The 24,257-nt window shown below is 41.6% G+C and overlaps 2 protein-coding genes across 3 annotated transcripts in view; one reads left to right on the top strand and one right to left on the bottom strand.

The window, feature by feature from the left end:
* The window catches only part of WDFY4 (WDFY family member 4), a 138,532-nt gene that overhangs the window by 75,659 nt on the left and 38,616 nt on the right, over positions 1-24,257 (top strand). For both annotated transcript variants that reach the window (XM_086617035.1, XM_086617034.1), the window contains exons 39-46: positions 336-413; positions 1,296-1,499; positions 2,328-2,379; positions 3,782-3,948; positions 14,676-14,824; positions 15,934-16,054; positions 18,423-18,508; positions 19,931-19,993. In XM_086617035.1, the coding sequence (XP_086473161.1) occupies positions 336-413; positions 1,296-1,499; positions 2,328-2,379; positions 3,782-3,948; positions 14,676-14,824; positions 15,934-16,054; positions 18,423-18,508; positions 19,931-19,993 (920 nt within the window). The remainder of the gene's footprint in view (positions 1-335; positions 414-1,295; positions 1,500-2,327; positions 2,380-3,781; positions 3,949-14,675; positions 14,825-15,933; positions 16,055-18,422; positions 18,509-19,930; positions 19,994-24,257) is intronic.
* Positions 22,809-23,597, bottom strand: LRRC18 (leucine rich repeat containing 18). Its single transcript, XM_009979437.2, has one exon. The coding sequence runs from the start codon at positions 23,595-23,597 to the stop codon at positions 22,809-22,811; it is 789 nt and encodes a 262-aa protein (XP_009977739.2).

Below are 24,257 nucleotides of genomic sequence, written 5' to 3'. Positions count from 1 at the left end.
AAATATCTTTCATGCTACTGCGGTACTAATGAATTCAGCTCCAAAAGGATAAGCTTTAAATTTTATTTGCTGTTTTCTTTCTTCTTCTGAGTAATTAATTCCACTAATGACCCTTGTTAAGATCATAAATACATTTGTCTTCCTGGTGTAAGTGGGCAACTTGCTCTCAGATGATTGCCTCATCACTATACTGTCTGGAGAGCTGTCAAACTTGCAGACACAGGCCATATTCCCTAATTATTCTGGTAAAAGACAGAGCAACTAATGCCTGCTTCTGCCACTCAGAGTTTACACCTGCAACACCTTGATGTAATGTGTTCTGATGTTTCTTCTAGGGATTTGTGTCATGTATGGAACGGTACCGAAGAATTGGGCAGGAGCTGTATGCCTCTTTGTACAAGAACCACATACAGGTAAAGAACACGAATATTGTGCAACTGCTTTCTGTTGTTGAAAGGATGCTCTTGGACTATCCTGAGAAATGAGGCTTTTCAGAAGTGAGATGAGTAGTATGCCTAAAGCAACCCTGAGAGTTGATGATTGATGATGAGAGATCAGATTCCTCACTTGATCTTCAGGAGCCTTTTTTGTTTTTTTTAAATGAATTATTCCACTCTCACAGTGGAAGACATGAAAGTGAGGACTTTGACCTTTTTTTTCTTAGGAGCCAGCAAAACTTTTCAAGAGATCTCAAGCTCATAGCCAGTAAAATCTCACAGGTATGTTTCTGTTTCAGGATTGGCCATCCGAGTCCAACAAGCTTTTCATTCTTTGAAATTCTCGCCTCTTATCTCCTTTAAACTGATATTTTAGTGCCTCCCCAACCTCCTGCACACACCTCCTAAGTAGAAATAATTACATTTATGTCGTGCTTGGAGGGAGTACAGTACACTTCTGACTGAGACTTTTAGACTGTGTTTTCAGTCAGCATGGTTGTTGCCATTTGACACAAACATTTGCCAGAAAAGAAATGGAGTGAATAAAACCTCTGTGATGCTGTTCTCCTGGCTTACTGCTTTAGAGTTGGAAAACTAATGAAAGCAGCCATTTTCAAGGAGGCTGAAGTTTGCAACATGCTTATATTTGTCACTTTATCTTAGTTTGACAAGTAGCATCTCCCACAGCACACTTTCAGTGGCCAGTAGGGTCTGTGTTTGCTGAGTCTGCAGCACTCTCTCTGCAGTGTTCCCATCCAGTAGATCAGGTAGATCCTTCTGAATCACTGGAGTGGTGCCACTGCTGGATAGGAGCAGGGAAGTGTGCAAAAGGTGGCACAAAGTGGTTCTGTCTTACAGATGCTGCAGTGTGGTTACAGCAAAGCAGCCAAAGACTGGATGATACTTGAGGAACAACTTTTCTACAGAAGGGGCCCATGGGGAGATGCATCACGATCCTTAGAGCCACGATGGATTCTTGATTGTTATGAAGGGCCTTCACGAATGAGGAGGAGGATTCGGCATGAGAACACCAGAGCAACAATGGTGCGAATGAAGAGTGAGGTAGAAAGCTTTTGCAGGAGGTGCACAATTTCTGTTACAGTTGCTCATGGCTTTATACTCACCTCTTTCCTCTGGTTCTCATCACCTGACTCATCTATATGCTGTGCCATGCACAGAGAACCCACTGAACGGGTCTGTGTTTGAGAGAGTAAGAGGGGCTGCGATGTGTTTAGCAGCAACAGAATGATTTTCCCTCTTTTCTGGTATAAGATCTCCCTAGATAGGTGAGAGTATGACCCAACCATACTTTTGTGCTTGTAGTATCTCCTGGGTATAGCACTTCCCAATGTATAGAACAGAGTCCAGTGAGAAGGCTGCACTGTCCTGTTAGTCTTATGCTTACTGGGACTGCTAGAACTGGTGGATGATTGAAAGGGGAATTAGAGTGATTTGAACTAAGCATTGAATTGTATATGTGGGGTATTTACTACTGTCTGTCTCTATAGTGCCTAAGTCTCAAATCCGATCAACCAGAAGCTGAAGCACTTTTTAGTATATCAGGAGGTTCCTATCTCTCGGACATTTTCAACTTCTATGTGAAGCTTAGATTCGGGCATTTTTCTGTAGACTGGATGGTATGATTTTTTAATCCTGTAACTGGCCTCATGCAGGGTCTTCTCTGAAAAGACAATAGTCCTTTTTCTTAATTGTTGACATTTGTTCCTACATTTAATTGTTCATTTGGGTCCTTTCAAATGAGTTTATTTCATTGTTCAAGGCATTTATTTGCAACGTAGTTCTGAATCTGTATTTTTCTCCTCAACAAGGTTCTGAGTTATATTTACCTGTCTGCATATTCCACTCTAGTCATACCTAGTCTCTTTTCAGGTTCTCCTAGCAAACAGAAATGAAACAACCACCCCTTCTGAAGTGAATCCAGGTAACCTTTTAGGACTAAATTACATCATCAAGAGGGTGGACATGAACAGCCAAAGAGAATTTGATATAGTGTATAGAGTTCCAGGTCATAGTTTCATCTAGTGAAAAAAACTTAGTGCTCTGGGCTAAAAAGTCACCATAACATCTGGGAAAAGACTGATGCAAGTGTTATACATGGTATATAAACTGTCTTCGGAATTTGTTGCACTCTTGTTGCCACCAGAAGGATCTGAAAGCAAAAAAGCTATCTTGAAATGAAAGCTTTGGGCATTCTTGGGCACCTGGAAAGGACCCAGCTGCTTAAACTCAGAAGGAAATGTTCAGACTTTCCCCTTGCTTTTAGTAGATGCTCCAGTTCTACCTCTGAAATAGTATTTAAATCCAGGTAATAGACGGTGCAGAGAAGTTGTAATAAGAATTGTACCTTTCCAAGAATGTGGACAAAATAATGGAGAGTGGAAACAAATAATTAAGAATATTAACATGTCAAATTGTTTTTCTGCATTCAAAATAGAACTGGATTTTTCAAAATATGATCATTATGTCAATGTTTTTCATTTTCTGTTATGTAAGACATTAAGAGGAAGAAGAGAGTGAAATATGATACAGAAGTCAATAATTTTTCAGAGAGGGGGAAAAAAAAAACACTGAGAAAGCTGTAATTTGGAAATGTCAGTTAAGTCTAAGGCTGTGGATTTCAGCCACCTGTATGGCTGCTCCAAGTCAAGCTTCTAGTGTCCACTGTTGGAAATGGGCAGTATCATTGTATACTTTTTAGTGTGATAGGGCCTAGCAAGCAAGTGAGAGTGGAGCTCCTTGTACAAGACTCTAAACAAGACTGAAGTACTATGTAGTTTCTGCACAAAAGTGGTTACAGTCTACCTCAATAAAAAGGCTGATCATGCCTTCCCTAACTGTGTGCACTGCATGAATTTGTAACACTTGCGACACAGCTCAGGCAAGATATGAGTGGATTGTCTCCCCTTGGGTTCTCTTAAGATCCTGCTCAGTGCATGTCAACCAAAAGACTATCATTTTTCAATTTTTTCTTAATTTCATGTGAGTATGTGAACAGATTCTTTTTTTAAAAAAATTATTGATTATCAGATGACCAGCCCAATGCAGTGCAGAAATGAGAAATAATATATTCAGTAATTTTGACTCGTCAGTGATTATAGGAATTTAGTTTGAATTATGACTGAGTACAACTACCTGTTCTTAGTTCCTTGAACTAAGCTTCCTTCTTAGCAGTCACAGATTTTACTTTTCTCTTGCTTATTTTTTTTGCAGATAATAATTACTATTCCCAAAGTAGAACAGATTGGGTGAAAGTCTAAATTGCAAACGCTTTGGTGTCATCCAGCTGCCACTAAACTGCAATCTCTTTTATCCTACTGATATAGGAGAGCTGACATTAAATGGAGCAGAAAGAGAGACGGATAAGAAGGGATCAGATTGTAAACCAGCTAACGTTCTTCCTGCTCTACATGAAAGTTTCCATTCAGAAGACTTCTTGGAACTGTGTGTGGAGAGACAAATTATATTGCAGGAATTTGCAGAGTGTGAAATGGTAGGAAAGATTAACTAGAAAATTTCTCTGGGGAGATGGCATTTTTAGAGGCTGAATTGGATGTGGAGGCTTATCTGTTCCTTTCAGTTTGGAGTACAGGTGGATTCAGGCTACGGTAAACATCATCCCTGTCTGTTTCCTTAAAGCATTTACAATTTTTCAGCCTCTGTATGAACTCTTATGTAGACTTACTCTTGAAGAGCATTTAACATGAACTCTTTGAAGTAACAGAAAAAAATGATGGAGCATGCTACCAAGGTATTCTCGTACCTGTGAGACAGTATCGTCTGAATTTGCCTAAGACATGGCAAATTATGACACTGAGAATTCCTGTCCTGCTTCCCCACCTTTACTCATGCTCAGAGCAGTGACTGGATCAAATTAATTTATTACACCTGGAAGAGTGTGCCAATTTTGTATAGGTTACTAGTTCAGTGATATTTAAATCTCTTCTGCTGAATACCAGAAAAAATGTTTTCTTCCCCCCTCACATGCCTTTTTCTCTCTGCCTCCCCGTGAGTACTGGACAGATTTTTCCCTCTAAGGCCATAGAGACTTTCCCTGTTTCCTGTTTGATGCTTCCATTGTGTGTTGTCTAGTCAAAACAGTGCTCTTTCTTCTTTGTTCTTGTACTGGACTGCATGCCCTTCTCCCTTATTTCTTCCCAGCATAAGGAAGAGGCAGGTTCAGCACACTGGGGGAGGGCATGAACTGTGGAGAAAATAGGAGTGACTGTTATCGGGACAGTAAATTTGGTTTGGTGTTCTCAGTTTAATCCCTCGGCTCTAAAGCCAGCAACCTGCCCTTCACTTTCAGCATAGTCCCCACAATGGTGACTTGAAATCAAGTCCTTGATGTTGGATATGCACCGCATGTAGCTATTTCTGCAGTACTGAGGTTTTGTTATGAGTAACCTGGCCTCCTTCTCTGATCTTTTGCAGAGTACCGTTTTATTCCAGTGGCATCATCCTTCTGTTGGCCTAGAGTTAGCATCCCATAGGGGAAGACTAGGGTCAAACCTGGAGTATTTATAGAATTATAGAATCATAGAATGGTTTGAGTTGGAAGGGACCTCAAAGATCATCTAGTTCCAACCCCCCTGCCATGGGCAGGGAAACCCTCCACTACACCAGGTTTAGCAATGCCTCATCCAACCTGGCCTTGAACACTTCCAGGGATGGGGCATCTACAGCATCTCTGGGCAACCTGTTCCAGTGCCTCACCATCCTCTGAGTGAAAAATTTCTTCCTTATATCTAATCTAAATCTGCCCTCTTTCAGTGTAAAGCCACTTCCCCTTGTCCTATCACTACAACGCCCTTGTAAAAGTCTCTCTCCAGCTTTCTTGTAGGCCCCCTTTAAGTACTGGAAGGCTGCGATAAGATCACCTTCTCTTCTCCAGGCTGAACAGCTCCAACTCTCTCAGCTTGTCTTCATAGGAGAGGTGTTCCAGCCCTTGGTGTCATCTTCATGGCCCTCCTCTGGACCTGCTCCAGCAGCTCCATGTCCTTCTCGTGTTGGGGACTCCAGAGCTGGAACGTCAGTATTCCAGGTGGGGTCTCATGAGAGCTGAGTAGAGGGGCAGAATCACCTCCCTTGACCTGCTGGCCACACTTCTTTTGATGCAGCCCAGGAAGGGTGGTTTTCTGGGCTGCAAGTGCACATTGCCGGCTCATGTTGAGCTTCTCATCCACCAGCACTCCCAAGTCCTTTTCCTCCATGCTGCCTCTCAATCCATTCTCCGCCCAGCCTGTACTGTGCTTGGGATTGCCCCGACCCACGTGCAGGACCTTGCACTTGGCCTTGTTGAACTTCATGAGGTTCTCACAGGCCCATCTCTCAATCTGTCGCGGTCCCTCTGGATGGCATCCCTTCCCTCCAGCGTGTCCACAACACCACACAACTTGGTGCATCTGCAACTTGCTGAGGGCGCACTCAATCCCGCTGTCCATGTCACCAACAAAGATGTTAATAGCACTGGCCCCAGTACTGACCCTGAGGACACCACTCGTCACTGGCCCCACTTGGACATTGAACCATTGACCACAACTCTTTGAGTGCGACCATCCAGCCAATTCCTTATACACCAGAGGTCCATCCATCAAAACCATGTCTTTCCAGTTTAGACACAGAGATGTCGTGTGGAACAGTATCAAATGCTTTGGAATAAGTCCAGGTAGACGATGTCAGTTGCTCTTCCCCTATCCATCAATGCTGTAACCACATCATAGAAGGCCACCAAATTAGTCAGGCAGGATTTGCCCTTAGTGAAGCCATGTTGGCTGTCACGAATCACCTCCTTATTTTCTTATTTTCTATACGCCTTATTTTCTATGTGACCTTACTTAAGGTCAGCCATCACAGTGCTGTGATAGTTGTACCTGGGTATAGAAATTATTATTTTATTTTTGTGTCTCAGTGCCATTGCCTAACTTTCTTGATGCTTTGCCAGTGGCTGGGGGTCACATTCATGCTCTCTAACATGATGGCGTCCTCATACTATTAGAGCTGTTGGTACACTGTCTGTCTATATAACATAATTCATTACCCTGCCCCTCTTCTTCCCCTCCCCACATACCTCTCCCCAAAAGACGGAGACAAGCATGAAAATGTGAGGCATGTTTTCCGTGTGCTGATCTCGTTTTGAGCCTTCAGACTGTCTGTCTCTTCTCCATGTAACTCTGCAGGAAGCTGTCAGAAACACCAGGCATGTTTTTTTCCAGCAGCAGTCACCGTGTTGCGGAGCTGACAGAAGTATTAAAAAAAGCAGCAGGGGGTGACATTAGCTGTCCTGCGCTCACTTAGTGCGCTGTGGTCCTGCCTGGTAAATGGCTGCCTCGTGGGCTGTTCGCACTTTAAGCAGGCAACTGGAACCATCTTACCTACTGCACTGCACAAAGTCATTGTGATGCTTTGGCAGATAGCAGATTGATTTCTGGAACACAGGGATAGCCCTTCTCTGGAAAGCAGTCATTGTTTTATATTGTCACCCACTGCTTTTTTTTGCATTACCATTAAACAGACAGCTTTGTACATATTCAGATAAGTGACCTGGCTTTTTGCAGAAGCAGCAGATCAAATGCTATTGACGTTGCCTCTTGGTTCAGTCTGTTCTCAGCAAGTTCAATCAGGAGAATATAGGTACAGGTGGGGTATTGTCATGCTAATATCTAGTCTTTTGTTTTATCTTGCTTGAAAAATAGACTAGAAAACATTTCTAGGCATTCCTGTGAAATTAATTTAAAGTATTAAAGAAGATGTGTTTATCACTACGAGAGAAAGAGACTATAAAGGAGAAAGCAAATGGATGTAGTTTTAGTATAGGCTAAGAAAGGAAGCTGCTGAGTGGTGAAGATTAGTCTCTGACACAGTGGAGGCTAATCATAGGAGGGAGCGGTCATATTCTGTGTTTGAAAAACATTCAGATCATGCAAAGTTCAGCCTTTAAAGATGTCATTTTTTGTTGCTTTTTTAATGTGCTAAACTACCCACAGAAGAACACATTTCCCAGATTTGAAAGTCAAACACTCTGAATTTAGGAAATGCCAGACATCAAGAAATTAATGCCAGATCTGTGCAATTATAGCCTTTAATGACATAATCAATTGCTGATTTTTACCATGAGACTATCACTTCTGCTTTACCAGTACATAGGGTGGAAGGTATGTACATAAAATTCATACCTTTGACGTAGCATTTAGTTATATTGACCATAAGTCCTGTTTCTTCCAGCCAGGATCTTTGTAATACATATAACCGCGCTTTCTGTGCTCTGCAGCTAGGCAGGAATGCTATAGATTCCAGTCATCTTCCTTACACAGTTTATCACTAGAATATGCCCAGCCTGAGCAGATTCTATGAAAAAAAATAATGTTTAATCCTGTAGTTACACTGTAACATAATGCATATACAAAGTGGCTCAATTCAGGATGACTTTTTGAGGATATGACTTTGCAATAATAATAATGCTTTCTTAAATTTTGTGTGACATTCTCAAAGCTTGAAAATGGAAGCCTCTATCAGACCTCCCAAGAATAGCAGGCCTGTGGCAGAACTGCTCAAAGTTGTGGGTATCATGTTGACAACTGCTGGAGAAAGCACCTTTAGCGCTTTTCAGGCCTGTATGATGGCCTCCGCCGAAGCGGCAGCTGGTGGGGATAGTAGGAGTATGTTATGGTCCTGGATATGGACCCATACTGTAGAGGGAGGAGGTGACAAAAGAATCATGAATGTCCTCCACCATGTGTGCCAGCCTTGGCTTTGCAAGGGAGAACGTGTTGTGGTGAGCACAGTTTATTTCCTGATTGTTTGAAGTTAAACTTCAGCTGTTTTGTCCCTCACAGCTGCCCCTACATTCCCGTTGTGTTTGAGCTATCTGTCCCATTCTCCTCACCTACATAGTGCAGCCTCCAATGGTCAGGTTTCTTGATCTCATCCTATTTCTCTTGCCCAGAGTCTCATAGTCTCTCCTCTGTAGTTACCCTACCGCACAATTAGTGTCATTTCCTGTTATATGAGGCTCCTTGCTGTTCTTTCGCAGTTTCTTTCTATACTCTGCACCAGTTTCCCCTAGTACCCATCAGCTCTCAGTGATCTGCTAGAGCCAGATCTAAAAGCCGAAAACCTTGTATGCAGTGCTGGTGTGAAATGCAAGTCACAGCCATCGTTGTCTTTTGGCTCGATGGAGGTGCATAAAGAAGTAAGTGGTGGTTCAGAGGACTTGTAGATGTTCATGAGTCACCCACACACTGAGAGTCTGAACACTAGGGGTGAAGGGTCAGGGCAGTTGTTTGTAGACTAAAGAAGAATGGTGGGATGGTAGCTAAGATTTTGTTGCTTTATCTCCTCTCTTACAGATGGCCCTAGCAGGGACCAATTGTGAAAGCTGGGGAAAAGGACTGCTCTTGGTATGCTTAGGAAAAATGTCACTTTGAACTCAAAGAAGGGAATCGTGCCACCTCTTTGCTGAATGATTGGAACTGGTGCTGTAATTCCAGTAGTGTAAAGTAGTACCTATGTGTATATGTCCAAAGCGCAAATTGTGTTTGTTTTTTTTTCTGCACACAGAAGTCAATGTGTGTAATTGACTAAATGAATAATATATCAGATTGCAAGTGCAGATTTACAGGTGTTGCTATCAGGGCTGTCCTCTCCAAAGTTACTGAGCTGTCATATTCTGGCTCCTTAGTTATATATTTTGCTGAGGCTCCATTGAGGTTGTGTGTAAAGATGAAGATTGTGTTTGCATATATCCTCAGAATATTGAGATTATGCACACCATAGGCATAGAAGGAGAGATTATATGTGATGTGGGTGATGTTACACAGCATATGCTGCTGCAAAATTGTGCAAGAGAAATGCAAAAAGGAATCTGTCCTGACTTAATCTATCAACTTGTCTACCAAAACCTAGAGCCAACCCTTTAAATAACCCTGGCTTACCAGCAGAGACAGGGAGATTGGATTCCTGTATCTGCAACCTGACCCCACAACTGTGAGATTGCCACCCTGATCTTTACAAGCCTCAAGTAGTCCTGCCAGATTGTTAATGTGCAGTTAGCATGTAATAGATGAAGAAAGTGTTGGAGGGTTTGGGGAATGATTTTGGCGTAGAAATTCTGAATTTTGAAGAAAAGTAAACTTCTGTTGGCCAGCAAGTCATTCAAGACTGTAAGAAATCCAAGCAGCTGGGGTAATGAATCTGAAGTTAACAAGAGGGCATGGCCTAGCAGAAATCTCGGCACAATGCCTTCCTTGAAGGAGGGGTTAGAGAGAGCACAGGAGATGCCAAGGACAATAATAGAAGGGACTAGCACTAATCAGTTAGAGGGAGTGGGATCCATGATTGGGAGAAAAGAGCTGATTAAAGAACAGGCTCTGTCGAAAGAGGGAGCAGCTGTAAAGTACAGCATCTAGGACCAGTAGAACAGTGCAGAAGCTCAACATCCACTTGGTGGAGCCAGTGTTTTTAGGGTCATTGCACATACCTCACAGCTATACAAGAATCAATGAACAGGGCAGCCTGTTTTCATGGGAGCACTGTTACACATCATCCCAGTGCAAGGATGCAACAGTAAAGAACTTTACATGTGCTGATGTGCAGTGGGAACAGGAACTAGCTATTGTGGTCAAAGCAGAGGATTAGGAAGCCCGGTCCTTGGCACAAGGACCATTTCCCTTCTCTGTGCCTCAGTTTCTCCTCATCCCTCCCTGCTGCAGAAGCAGAGATTGTAATGGCTACCTCACTGCAGGAAGGGGTGCTGAAATTCTTCCTGTGTTCAGATGTGGGTGCCTGAAGAAGGACAAGGTGTTGCAGATAATTATTCTTCTGACTTGCCCTAGCTTTGATTTCTGTTGCAGTAGAGAGACTGATAGGAGCCCCTTCTCCAGCCCATGCTCCTCCACTGCTACCCCTCAGTGAACAACTGTGCTACTAGGTGCGAAGGACAGGATCTGACTCATGCTGTAAGTGTCAAAAACACCCCAGAGCAGCTTTTGCAGATCTGTGCTCTTCTAGACATGCTCCTTCACCATGCTACTTGTGCTTCATGGATACCTCCTAGTGTTCCCCCTTCATATCTTCTTCTGGGTCCTTTTTTTTGGTGTTTGCCTTGATGAAAAATGTCTTTCAATTGTAAGGCTATAGCTGCTCACTGGATCTCTGCGGAGCTCCTGACAAACCCCAGGGTCCTGACTACTACATCAAGCAAGCACAGCTTGCTAACTGTCGCTTTCTGTAGAATGATGCAGCAAGGAAAGGAGCAGGCAGACTTTGCTGTGGTTATTCCTGAGACAGTCATGGGAGCAGTGGGAAGGACATGAACTTGAGTGAACTGACCTAAGGCAAAATTCAAGGGCTCATATTAGTTTTTGGCAGCAATATCTGTTTGAGAGGAGCCTAGAGTGAGACAGACGTCTGGGTGTGCAAGAGGTATGAGCACAATCCTATTAGAACTGGCTTCCAGATGCTATCATCAGCTAAGGGATGACGGCTTCTCAGGCTGGCGATGGGCTGGGACAGATGGCAGCTTTCATCACAGAAAGCAAGGACAAAGAGCAATCCCAGTGCATGTGACCATGTACAAGACAAGGACCTTCTTCTGCACCTCCTCCTTCTCCTAAATATCTGATGTTCCTTCCTTGCAGCATTTGGGAAGTTGTTAAAACCTGAGAAGTGCATGCTGAAGAAATACCTCCAACGTGGGGTTTTTGCTCCAGTGGAGTAAGAGAGGGAGAGTGAGTGGAGGCTAACTGGAAAAAAAGTGTGTCCTGGGTCTTCCAAAGCAAAGTTGTGACCACAAGGCAGGCTTTCTTGTGATTGCAATGGTTTCACTCAAGTCTAAGCAGAAGAAATATGATCCAATGTTTGTAACAGTTCAGATGTGAACAAACATGAGCCTAGAGGCCCTGCGACTAAAGACTAGGTCAAGTAGATTTAGTTTCCTTTGGTCATTGAGCAGCTGGAGAGAATGAAGCAACCTGTCATGCATTCTTAAGTTGTGATTAATGAGACGTGTGTGCAACCGTTTCAAAGTAAGATGACACTTCAACAACAAGCAAACTAACAATCATTGCAGAAAAGATCTTGAGTGGCACAGAGAGTTGGACCTGTATTGCTCTCGCTTACCATGATAACTCGTATCTGTTTCTCTAGCAAAAATTGTGAAAGCAACGTATTTGATTACATGTACATTTTAAACTCTGTAGCCCTAAATATCATTGACCCTACTTTACTGACAGGTCCTTTGTAGCTAATGCACCCTGGGATTCTTCAATACACAACAGAAAGAGCAGAAAGAGTATATAACTATAGGTTTCATCTCCACGATTCCTGATACAGTGCTACCTAAAGGCATTGCTTTTATGTGTATTGTGCAAAGCTTTTGTACCTTTTGCTGAGCAAGTGATTAGAGCTAGCTGTGAATGTTCATAGGAAAACATGAGATGTGCCAATGAGGAGGAGGAAGGGACTTCAGGAAGTCCCTAAGCCAGGTTGCTGAGAAAGTATACAAAGATCAAAAATCGCTCCATAACTAGCACGTTTCTTATACACTGTCCTTAGGGTTCTGTAACTGAGATGCAGGCTAGTTGTTTAGATGGACCTCTGAACTGACTTGGAGTAGCCATTCTTTTGTCATTATTCTGCAAAAATTCTACGCTCTGGAGATTGTGTGGCATAGGTGAGTGTGTTCCAGTAACATGTTTTTGTGACTTTAATTTCCTTGCATTGTATTTTTCCCTGGAGGGTCCAGGCTAACTACTAGAGTCTGCAGGAATAAACGGCTAACCTCCACTGTTTTTGAAAACTGTGTAAAGACTTATTTGCATCTCCAGACATGTAATTCCTTTTGAAGTCCTGCTCTTGAACTCCAGAGCAGGTATGCTTTTATGGCTATTTGCTTAAACGCAACCAGAACATTTACAAACAGCTCTTCTGAAAAACGAGGGAAAAAAACCCATGCGCCTTTTGCTTTAATTTCCTCATATGTCTGAATGAACAGGGCAATCAAGAGAAGCAGGGCTTTGGGCAATACCTTAGAAGATAATTATTCAATTATTTTATGTCATGTTTGCTTCATTGATTAATGATTCTAGTAGCTGGTGAACTGGATTTTGTTCTGTTTTGACAGAAAAGGAAAGATTTTATTTAATCTATGGTAATTTCAGGCTGCTTGGTGTTGCAATGCAAGACTGTAGGTACAAGACTGTCCTGGCGGGGGTTCTGTAGTACACCTCTTGGTCAGATCTTTATTACTCACCTGGAATAAAATGAGCCCAGTTCCCCAAATGAGAATAATTGACTCAGCGCAAGGGCTCTAGTCTTTCTAACAGTACAGGTATATTTAATTCCATAACATAAAACTGAAGAAATAGATTTTGCACTGGTGACTGTTACTGGTTGGATAGTACAGAGACAGAATGTACTGGGGCTTAGAGTTTAAAGTTGGAAAAAGAAATGTACGTGCTCTCTCCCCTCTCAAGGCCTGCCAAAGTGCCCTGGTCTTGCCTTAGGTGGAGTAACAAGGTGATTATTTGTGCCAGACCGTGTTAGTGATCATGAGCAGGCCCCCTTCACAATCCATGTGTCTCCCAAAACCACACGCATGACCTCTGGCGTATAGGCTGGGTTTCCTGAGGTGGATTTCTTATAAGTCTGGATTTAAAATTTGTGTCCTCTGGCCCTTGCAGTTTCAGATGCACTCAGCTTGCAAAATTTTACACTCGTTTCTGAGTAGTTCAGGATTGTGTTGATTCACAGGGGAAGCTCAGAAGTGAGCAGTTTTCTTAGTATGTAAGGTAGTATTAGTGTCTTAAGATTTTGGGAGCATTGGTGTTTTGTTGTATTATAGGAATGTTTGAAGGGATTTTTGCAAATTAAAGGGTCTTTCATCTGAAAGTGGGGTAATAGGCTGATGATGAGCTGCTGCCTCCTTCCATGGGAATGTAGGAGATACTGGTTCAAAGTTCTGGTCCAAACTGGGCACAGCAGTGAGTTGACTTTGGTCCTCCCAGTCGACTGTGCTAACCAGTAGACTGCTCCTTTAGGATCTGAGTATATATAGAAGATTGAGGCAACAGACAAAATGAACTTCATGCCCCTAAATGTTAGGGAAATCCTTTGCAATTAATTACTGCTTGATTTAAAGTCCGAACTTTAATTTTCCTGCAGCCCACACAATTTTCCAGATCATTGGGCTTTTCTGGTCTCTGTATTGGTCTGTTTTCTTTCTACACCATCTCTCAGCTGTAAAAAACCATTCCAGAAAAAAAAAGCTTTTTTGTCTTTATCAAAACTGGTCAATTTCCAAGAAAACTTTCTGTGAACTAGCATATATGACTGAAGAACTTTGTTGAAAAATTCCCAATGCTTCTAAATCATGGGTTAGAAATTCCTCTATTTTAAAAGCCAAGTTAATTTGCTCAGGAGAAAGAAAAAGAAAGGGAGATTTTTTTAAAGTATTCCAGAGTGTTTAACTAAATCTTCAAGACAAATAGAATCATAGATTCATATATTTTGATTTGTCTTTTGTATAATATAGGAAGGAAAAATACCAATGCAAGGAGTTTTGTGTTACTGAGATTTCAGTCCATTGTGTGCTGATTCAGCCATGGTGAGATAAATACCTTAGAGTATTAGATCCTTTCCTTGCTTGTTGCTGCCTAGGATCCCTTTGCAGGATTTTTTCAAGTACAGTTTTCACTGGAATATAAATGAAAGTATTTGCCTTTTCTCTGTATTCTAAATATACCTATTTTATCGTATGCCACTATTTTTCTGTATGATGCTGTGTAAGTCACTTCTTTCCTCAGTGCTTTAACCTCCTGCCTGTGTAGTAAGTATTGCTGTCTAACAAAGTTTTGCAGTGCTAACTCCTGCAACATTTGCAAGCTCTTCATGTTCTGTAGTGATGATGATGATGTTCATCTGTTTAGATGAACATCTGAAGTGATGTTCAAGCTCTTCAACATCATGTAGTGATGTTGCTAAGTATAGCCACAGATACACGGGAGAGGAAAAGGGCATCAGAGTCTTACACTACTAGGACCACTGAGGTATGCACCGTCAGTCACATGGTGATTTGTGGCTGTATCCCTACAGACCTGTCAACCAAGATGACAGATGTTTTGGTACAAACATACGTCCTTCTGTGTCACTGGATCTTGCTCCCTGCTGTCTGTCTCCTGTGTTACCTGCTCCTGGCTTCATTTATGTTTCCTTTCATACTAGGTCACATTCAAGTGCTCTGTGGCAGTTGTGCAAGGGCACACAGCATTGGAAGGAGTGCTGCTCTTTGGTAAAGAGCACTTTTACATCTGTGAGTGCTTTGTGTTATCCCCTCTAGAAGAAGTCTACTGTACACGTCACTGCTTATCCAGGTAAGTCATTCTTTCCTCCCAGAGATCTGCTTGGTTAACTTCAGCATTGGCATATGGATACCTAGAATTTGTACAGACTTTGGGGGGCTTTCAAGAGGAATATTAGCACAGCAAGAAGTTTGCCATCCTTTCCATCTGTTCACAGAACTGTTTAACCTAACTAACATAGGTGCTTGTTCACAGGCTTTGGAGGTGCAAAAAGAACTCCCAGCTCCAATAGATGGAGATGGTGTGCAGCCTAACACATAGGTTGCTGGTTTTCAGTTCTTTTAAAATGGTGTTTATGTTTCTTTCTGACTGGCTCCCATCTTTTATTCATATGGAACAGTCATTACAAGAGCCTGTAGCTTCTTTGTCTCATAAGTTTTTTGTTTGTTTCTCCAAGACAGAATTATAATTAATATTTGACACACTGCTATCATCTTTGACTCATGATTTATTGAAACTGATCAATATTGAAAATGAGTCTGTTAGACTTCGCTCTTTGCGCATACTGTGCTCATGTGCAAAGCCCAGTGGGACAGTGAGTAACTGTTTTTACTCCCTGACTGTCTGCTCTGCATCCAATTCTTACTAAGTCCAATATCAGTCAAACTGATCAAGTGACTTAAGGATCGATTGGACTGGGTCCGATAAAAGATTGTTTTTCTAAAGGATTTGCTAGGGGCTCGGCTGTAGATAGCAATTGCAGTACATTACCCAACTAAAATAATAATGAATTAATTGCTTAATTATTAGTTCCAATTAACTGTTGTTTATAACAGCTGCATGTCTGTATGATGCTTGCTATGACCCAGGCTTTCAGGTTGTCCAACTCAGCTCCTTCCGTTGCTGCTTCTCAGACTTCAGTGTGTGTAAAACATTTCTGTCTGCTATTTGCATGCACTAAAATAATTCCAAACCTACCCTTAGCCTCCACAGGCTATTTTATTTTGTGAACTAGCACAAAATTTGCCTTCTGTGTTTAGCTTTGTTTTCAGTTCAGGTGCGCCCCTGTTGATCTTGCTATCTCTTAGTATTTTTACTCTTCAGGGAGGACTTGGATATTCCTGAATGCTGTCTTGATTTTTTCAAGTTAATTTTTCTTTCTTTATATTTTTCTCTTCCAGCATCAGTGATCCATTTATTTTCAACTTATGTCATAAAGATCATGCTGTGGGAGATCAGATGTGTTCCCGTTATTCATATCGTGATATAAAAGAGATTCATCTGATGCGCTATCTTCTGCAGGTAGAAACCAACATGCTCGGTCATCTGAGGGAAAGCTACAACAGCAGTAATGACATGCAACTGAAAACTACTTGCACAATTTTTATTAAGACTGCTGAGATTTCTTTGTTGAGTCCCAAACTGGTTTTGCTCCTATCATTGCTTCATTAGCCTTTGGTAATACAAACTCCTTCCTATATTCACCAGAGTGCTTAAGCACCCTCACTGGAGTGGTTGGCTCATTAGTTGTTAGGCTAACATTGTTCTTCACAGTTTATCTCAATGTTTTTGAAACTAAGACTTGAAGTCAAGACCCTGTGTTTTGATGAAAGCTCCCAGTGTCTGACGTTCAGTAATACTGAGCTCCCACAGACTTCAGTAGTTTTGGGCATCAGTGGATTATGGATATGTGTGACATGCTTACCTTAGGCTTTTTGGAGTAACTTTGAGTTGTGTATGTGAGTCAATAAATGAATCATAAGTCGGAGCAGAGGATTCGAATCCTCTGTGCTTTTAGCTGCACTACCCAGAAGCTACTCATCACCAGTGGCCTGGTACCCTTTTGTCTTGTTTTAAATGAACCTATGATGAGAATTACAGTAGAGATGCAGCTAGAGCTCCTTGCAGCACCAGAGCCTGTACTTGCTCTAGAGGATTTTGGTACAGTCTAAAGAGTAATTTACAGATTTTGCCTGACAAAGATATGGAGTTTTGAAGCAGACATAACTAGTTACTTCTTCGTTTGAATCCATTTTTGGAATGTTAAGATTCAACAGAAAATGCAGAAATTGTTAGGAAAATTTAAAAGCTGGAGAAAATGAGGCTGATAATTGTTTTATGTCATATAGTATGGCACTCATCCATGACTCAGCCCTGTTTTATTTTATATTTAATTATGTATGCAAAATGGACAATTTTAGTAGGTGAGACTTGCTTCAGGATATAGTATATCTCAGCAGTTGGGTCACTGCAAGAATGTATAGGAATGTTAAGTATTGTTCTAAGTAACTGTATGGAGCTTACTTTTTTATATCACTGGTGAGCAACCTGAGCAACAGAACTGTCACCTCTTCTGTGTTGTGTATAGCATCACAGTTGCCACTGGAATCTTGGTGCCTTCTCATATACTTGCATATCTGTGTATCATGGATTTTTTTTAAACACATTAAATCGAGATCTTTTATGTGACCCAAAGTGAAAAATGGACATGAGTAAAAACAGTCTTTGAATGGGCATGGGGCAAAGGTGGGGCTTAGTTTGAGGGTTTTTTGTGTTTTTTCAGTTGTGGGGGTTTTGGGTTTTTTTGTTTATTTTTGCTTTGTTTCAATTAATGAGCTGAAAACTCAGGTTCTGTATCAGACTCTCAAATTCTTGCACTGGGACTCCACTCCACAAACTGCTTTGAAAAAATATTGTAGAAAAAGAATAAAATTGATTCCTTGTGCTTTCCCTGTTTGACAGGCAGATCAGCTGTTTAGGCAGCTACTGTGCCGCAGAGAGCTGATCTGTTCATGCACATAACCCAGCTCAGAGCAAAGCACTGAAATGAAACCGCATGGCCCGATTCTGTAATGGTGACACTTGATTTGGAAAGCTGAGCTTCAGAGCAAATGCTGCTCTCATATTACCTTTCTGCTTTATACCTCGTTTGTGATCATGGACGGAGTAGTTGCCATTGTATTTTTCTAGATTTGTATTGCACCTGCCACATTTGGATTGAAACTCATGACTGGGTTCCCAGACACTACACGTTATTTATAGTGTTACTTGACTTCAGGAAAAAAAGGACCACTCACTGAGTAAATAATAGGATTACGTGCAAATGTCCAATGTAGCAATGTGTGGGGACATTGTGGAAAAAAAGGGGGTGAAGTTTTCAACTTTGATTATTTAAAGCTTCAGTAAGAAATGTCATAAACTCCCCTTCCTCCTCTGCTGCTTCTAGTCAGAAGAAATTATTTTGGCGTTTCTGTTGAGCTCACTATTCATTTAGAAAGCAGTATGGTTGCTTTCTAAAAGAATCTTATTTAGCATCTCCTCTTCATGTTATCTTTCTCACCTAATTAGAAGTTAGTGCTACTAGTGTCTGGTTGATCACACTGAGATTTCAAGATAAAATGCTTCAGAAGCAGCAGGAGGAGGCAGGTGATGGAATCAATATCTGGAGTTTGGTTTTGCTTCAGAGAACTAGTCAACCAAGCAGGACCATTCCTACAGTTGGAGAAACTGGGAATATTAGGCATATTTAGCTACACTTCTTCACGCTTGATACAAAGTCAGGGCCTTTTTATTCTAAAACCCTAAAGAACTGGACAGGCCATGATAGACTGCTTGTAGCACTTGGCTTCGCTGTGCAGCTCTTCACACTATAAATGATTTACCTTTCCAGGAGATCGCCTTGGAAATATTCTTCAAAAATGGTTACTCCAGATTTCTTGTCTTCCATGACAGTGACCGAAATAAGATATTTAAAAGGTAATCACTACATCATAATGACATGTGAACACTCAGGTGACTTTCCTGGTCTATTGCCCCTATTTGTCCTAGCTTCAGATATGTGTCTTGTGCTGCCCCAGGGGCTTTTTCTTCCATTGAAGCTCTTTGGTCTTTAACAGGTTACACTTAAGCAAAGCTATGAAATTTTCCTTTTGCTGACCTGTGAATTCTTCAGTGTGTTATATAGCAATTGGTTTATCAAGGGAGTTAATGCATGTGTAGGACTCTTCTAGCACCCAGTGGTGTGTTGTGTGTCCTTGCATTCCAGAGATTGCGATCGTAGCTGTGCTGCTTCCTCTCACTTTGAGAGCGCTACCTCCATCTCACCTCACAGTACTGGTTGAAAGGTTTCTTCCTGCTATGTCTTCCAACACATGAAATGTCATTAGATTCTTTAGGAATAAAATGTTTTTGTCTCTCTGACTTTGTATCTTTAGTGGGGAGTTAACTTTTAACAATGGAATTTTTGTCTAGAAAAGATTTCTCCTTATGTGCTTGTCTTGTTTGATGGAACCAGAATGTAAGACTATAAACTGATTAATTTGCGCTTTGTTTTCTTGCATTTTTTTTTTCCTACTGCAGTTCTGGCCATTATATCAGGTTTACTTTTGCTGTCCTTTACACAGGAAAAATACTCCAATATGTAGTACTTCCTGTGGTAAATTCTGCAGCCTGGGCTGAGCATTGGTACTGTTAATTTCTAAACAAGGATATAAGTTCCTTCTGCTCCTGAAATCTCTGAACAGTTTCTAATGGAGCATTGCTTAGTCAATGCAGATTTATCCAGTTTTCCTTTCTAAACTGGCTGCATAGTGTGGCTACTTAGAATCAACAGGTTCTGCCCCAGAGCCAGCTGCTTCATTTAGCCCTTATCTTTGCTGTATCTCTGACAAACACCTCTTGGGGGAATCTTGTAGAGGTAGTTCAAGATAATACTTTGATTTTCAGCTATCTGTATTGCTGCTCAGCTGAAGGTCATCAAACCTATGTATTTGGAGGGTTTAGTATGTCTGACATCATAAGCCCTCATTGAAAGTAAACATGAATGGCTGAGACATGGTTGGTATTCCTTTCTGCCATTTTTGCTAGATAAATGTCTGAGTGGGTTCTCATTCTCTGGCTTTAATTAATAGCACCTTAAACCACATGTTCATAAGTTCAAGGCCCTATTTGGGAAAGAAACTGCTTTTATCCAGTCCACAGACAACCCCTTAACATTAAGTGTGTGCTCTTGCTGTATTGTCTTGCAGCTTTGTCTTGAGTGAGTCTCAGTGAAATGCTACGGCATCCTTCAGGAAGAAAGTTCCTGTCAGGATGTGACATAGATTATATATATATATATCTAATGTATACAGAAAACAGTTTAAATAATTATAATGTGAACTTTCTTATCTCCTATAGGTTTTGCTCTTTCCAACCTGCTTTAAAGTCAAAGGGGATAACAGAAGAGTCCCTGAATATAAGGTAAAACATAGGGAACATTGTATAATTGTAGATAAGTGCAATTGTGTGAATAAGCTGCACCTTAAAAAAATGCATCTAGAAACTTACCTGTTTGTGTCCCCTATTCTAAAGATTCAAAAGTGTCCCTAGAGCTCCGAAAAGCATTCTAGTGTACACCATCCACAGTATGAAGACATGAAGAACATGCTGAGTAGCTGACTGTGCACAGTTGATGAATAATTATTATCTCTTTAATATGACTTTATTGGTAAACTTAGCACAGATAGTTAGTGTGAGAAAGAGACAGTCAGTGAGCTGAGGTTAAAGCTAATCCATAAGGCTGCTGCTAATGGCCTCTTTATTGTGTAGTTAGGGCAGACAGTGATAGATGTACACATGGATGTTATGGCATCTTATAGTAGCTGTGCACTGGAGACTCCAACTTGTTGTCCCTCAGATTTACCACTGCAGGGGAAAAAAAGTTTTCTCCTAGTGAGAGGTTGAGACCATGTTCCATGCTGACCTTGAGTTACCTGCATACCAGTAACGCTTCTCAATTTGGTATCTGAGGAACACAACCCTAAGTGTCTAATTGGTGTCCTCTGAAATGATCACCTGGAGGCTAGAATACTGTTGAGACCTGAGTGGCAGTCTTGCAAGTGAGTATTTTAACTTCTGAGTACCAGCAATCAGCTTGCCAAAAGTATCAGTGCAGTATGCAACCATCTTTGGCTAAAGCCAAACCTGTGCCAGGGGTGATAGTTGACTCTATGGAGCATGATGTGTGTTCTGTGTGGAGTCACCAATAACACACCCCAGGGTTTCCTTTGCTTGTGCTTGCTGGGTGCTCAACAGGTGGGAGTGTCTTGAGATAAGATGCTGCAGGAATTTTGGGCTTTAGCTGGGCTTGTGATTATTATGAGAAACACTTAACTCATGTTTGATCTCAGAGATTGAAGCAGGCTGTATGTCTTGATCTCAAGTAGCCTGTCCTGGATCTCACAAGGCTCTGCCTTCAGTTTTACTTCACTGGCTGAGAGGGGACCCTATGTACCTTATTCACTCTGAGTATGTAAGGGGCCTTTGGCATAACTTTGGCTGGGCCATGTTACAGCATGAGCTAAAATGGAATAGACACAAGATGGTGCCTAAGTAATGATTCCAGAAAAGTTGTGCTTAAGTGGAAAGTTAGAGAAAATTATCCCAGTCAGCATGCTTCCCTTTACCAAGATCCAGTCTGGCAACCGAAAGACTGAGGACGTGATGAGTTTCCTTTCCCTCATTTGAATGCTGGAGCCACTTCTGAGTTTGAAGAATTCAAGAGCAGCACAAAGCACTCCTTCCCATTTAGGGACCAAAGGCCATCTTCTATAGCCCCCCAGCTCTTTCTGCCCTGCCTGAGACAGGCCAGACTAAGCTCTTTGCCCAGACACGCTATGAGTAATTGCACAGCTGAAGAATAGAAAGAAGAAATTACTAGTTTGATGTATCATATGACCTTGAGGTAGTAGTGTTTCTGAGAAACACCATATCAGTTTTTCCACCTAGTCCATAGGAATAATACACAGGAGTTCTGACTCCTGGGTTCTACTGTAGCCATTTGAAAAATTATATTGGGCTGTTACTGGACAACTGAGTACTTTGCTCCTGCTACTTTATTCTTGATTTAAAAATACTTAAATGTTTGCTGTCACCATATGTTACTATGGCCACAGCCAGCATCTCATCTCGTGTCATACTTGACTGCTTTTATAATCTGCTCATTGCTTGTACCTCTGTATATTGCTGTTTGCAGGCTGTCAGCACTCTGCCCTGGGAATGTGATTTGAGCAAGTAAATGTGTGTGCTTAGGTCCACATGTGAACAGAAAGCTCAGCAGACCTGATTTCAACAATTCACCAGCTGTTTCTTGAATCACGAGAGTGACTCTTCTTCTGTTAGTCACTGCTGAAGTGATAGGCCCAGGACGCTTAAAAAGACCAATCTTTTCCCTATTCCTCCTTTCTCTACCTTCCTTGTAGGGAGACTCAGAGGCAGACAAAACACAATTGAGTATAGGTAGTGGTGCTGATTGTGTCATGCAAGTTAGAGATCACTGCACCCAGTTATAGCACCAAAAATCCCAGAGAACTTGCTTGTGCAGAATCCGGCTCCTTGATGGCAGACAGGATCACTGGTTGTTTAGCTCTAAGCATTGTGTTTGCACTGCTTAGTTACTCCTGACCATAACATTTGTGTCTGCTGCCTCTGCTGAATTGGAATGGGCTTATGGTTCCTACACTGACAGTGCCTGTCTGAGGTTCTCAGAGAGGCTGGTGGCAGCCACCAGCAGCAGGAGGTTCCCGGGTCTATTGCCTTTCCTCCAAGTGGTATTTACTGAGACTAGTTTAACTGCGTCTCGCGCTATGAAAATGAACAGGACTAATGTTTGGGACTCAGTGGTGGGAGTGGAATTACCAGAAAAAAAAACCTAGAAAAATCTTTTTGAAGATTCCTCCACTGGACATATGCACACACAAAAGACAAAAAAAACCCCACACAAACCAAACAACAAAAAAACACAAAACAACAAACCGAACAAACGGAAACATAGAGAACATGTAGGAACAGACCCAGATGGAAATAGTTCTTCCTTTCCCAAATGCACCCTTTCCGAACTATACATCTGGTTTAGTTGTTTTGGATTTTGTTTTAGAGAATACGCGGATCTGCTGCTTCTAAAACTGAGTAGATCTTTAAAGGAAGAGAACTGAAGGAAAAGGGAGGAGCAAGGTCAGCTGTTTATTAGCTTGGGCTGGACTTATGGGACATGGTCTGTGGAGTGCCTTGGTAGATTTTAGGGATGTTTGCTTCTTAATCTCCATTCTTCTTGGTTATCCTTTGCAGATGAATTGGGTGTAAGGAGTAAAGGGAAACTTGGCTTCTTTGAGGGGCTGGGTGTCATGTTCTTTAACTTGTTCAGCTTGTCCCTCTCATCCTGACACATCTTCAGGCAGGAAAAGCACAGGTCTTTCTCTTCTACTAAGTGAAGCGTTTCTATGCGTTTGATGGAGTCAGCATGCTCTTCTTGCTTTGTTGAATCTAGGAAAGGGTTTCTTTTTGCATTGAGTTTCTTGAGCTTGGGGAGATTTTTCACACTGTTTGGGATGGTGGTCAAGGCATTGTCAAAGAGACCTATCTCCTTAAGTTCCTTCAGGGCCCCAAGACTGGTGGGAATACTGTCAAGACAGTTTAAGCCAAGGTTGAGAATACGCAGGTTCTTGAGAAGGTTTAACTCCTCTGGCAGATTTTTGGTGGTCAGCTTGTTGTTGCATATATTCAGGTAGAAAAGGTTCTGAAGTGTACCTATTGCCTCGGGCAACTCCTCAAGCTGATTACTATGCAGGTCCAGCCAGCGCAGTTTCTGGAACTTCTGGATGCTACTTGGAATCTTTTTTAACATGTTTCTGCTCAAATCAAGTTCATCCACGTCAGCTAGTTTCAGAATGCAGTTGGGGAAGGTGGTGATACCCATCTTACTTAAGTCAAGACGGCGCCCTCCATCAAAAGATATCCGGATGGAATTTTTGGCAATTTTCAAGGTGATCTTCTTTCCCTTTTGACTTTTTGGTTTCCCCTTGGCCATCTCTCCTCTGAGAGACAGACAGACACACCAGACTCGGTGGATGAAATGTGGGAACTCCAGTAAAGCTTTTGAAAGCAGTCGCTGTTACTTCCTGATTAAAAAACAAAATAATCAATTATAAATTAACATATGACCGCTGGACTATTCAGAATTCTTTTTTTCAAGGTCAGGACTTTTCAACCCTGGAGCTGCAACTCTGAAAGCTCTCCCTGAAAGTATTTGAGTAGGTGCAATTCTAATAATTTACAATATTATTTTATTGCATTGTAACACCTATATTGCATTACAGAGTGAAATTACTCGTGGGACAAATTTGCTGTCTTTTATCTCTAGATACTAATCTGAGCTCAGCATGTAATGAAACTGAATAAAATGTGTTGTTATCCATCAGCCGTGTGAGGACCTGAGCAAAACATATTGTGGGTCTCAATCCAGTCCTTAAGGACTGCACAAAAACAAGCTATCCAAAATTGTATTTGTTCTACCAGACCAACGGGTTACTTGCTTTGCAGACCTAGCATCTGTTGACAGGTTGGTTAAACATCCTGTTTAATGGACCTGAGATGTGGGTTACGGATGCTATTGAAAGATTAAATATTTAAAGCAAATGATTGAGAGTCTTGTTTTAATTAGGGCTTCAGGAACATAGTGGGCTCCTAG

This window comes from Tauraco erythrolophus, chromosome 9 (assembly GCF_009769465.1).
Source record: "Tauraco erythrolophus isolate bTauEry1 chromosome 9, bTauEry1.pri, whole genome shotgun sequence".
Lineage (NCBI taxonomy): Eukaryota > Metazoa > Chordata > Aves > Musophagiformes > Musophagidae > Tauraco > Tauraco erythrolophus.
The sequence above is the reverse complement of the archived record's forward strand: the minus strand, read 5'-3'. Positions and strand labels throughout refer to the sequence as shown.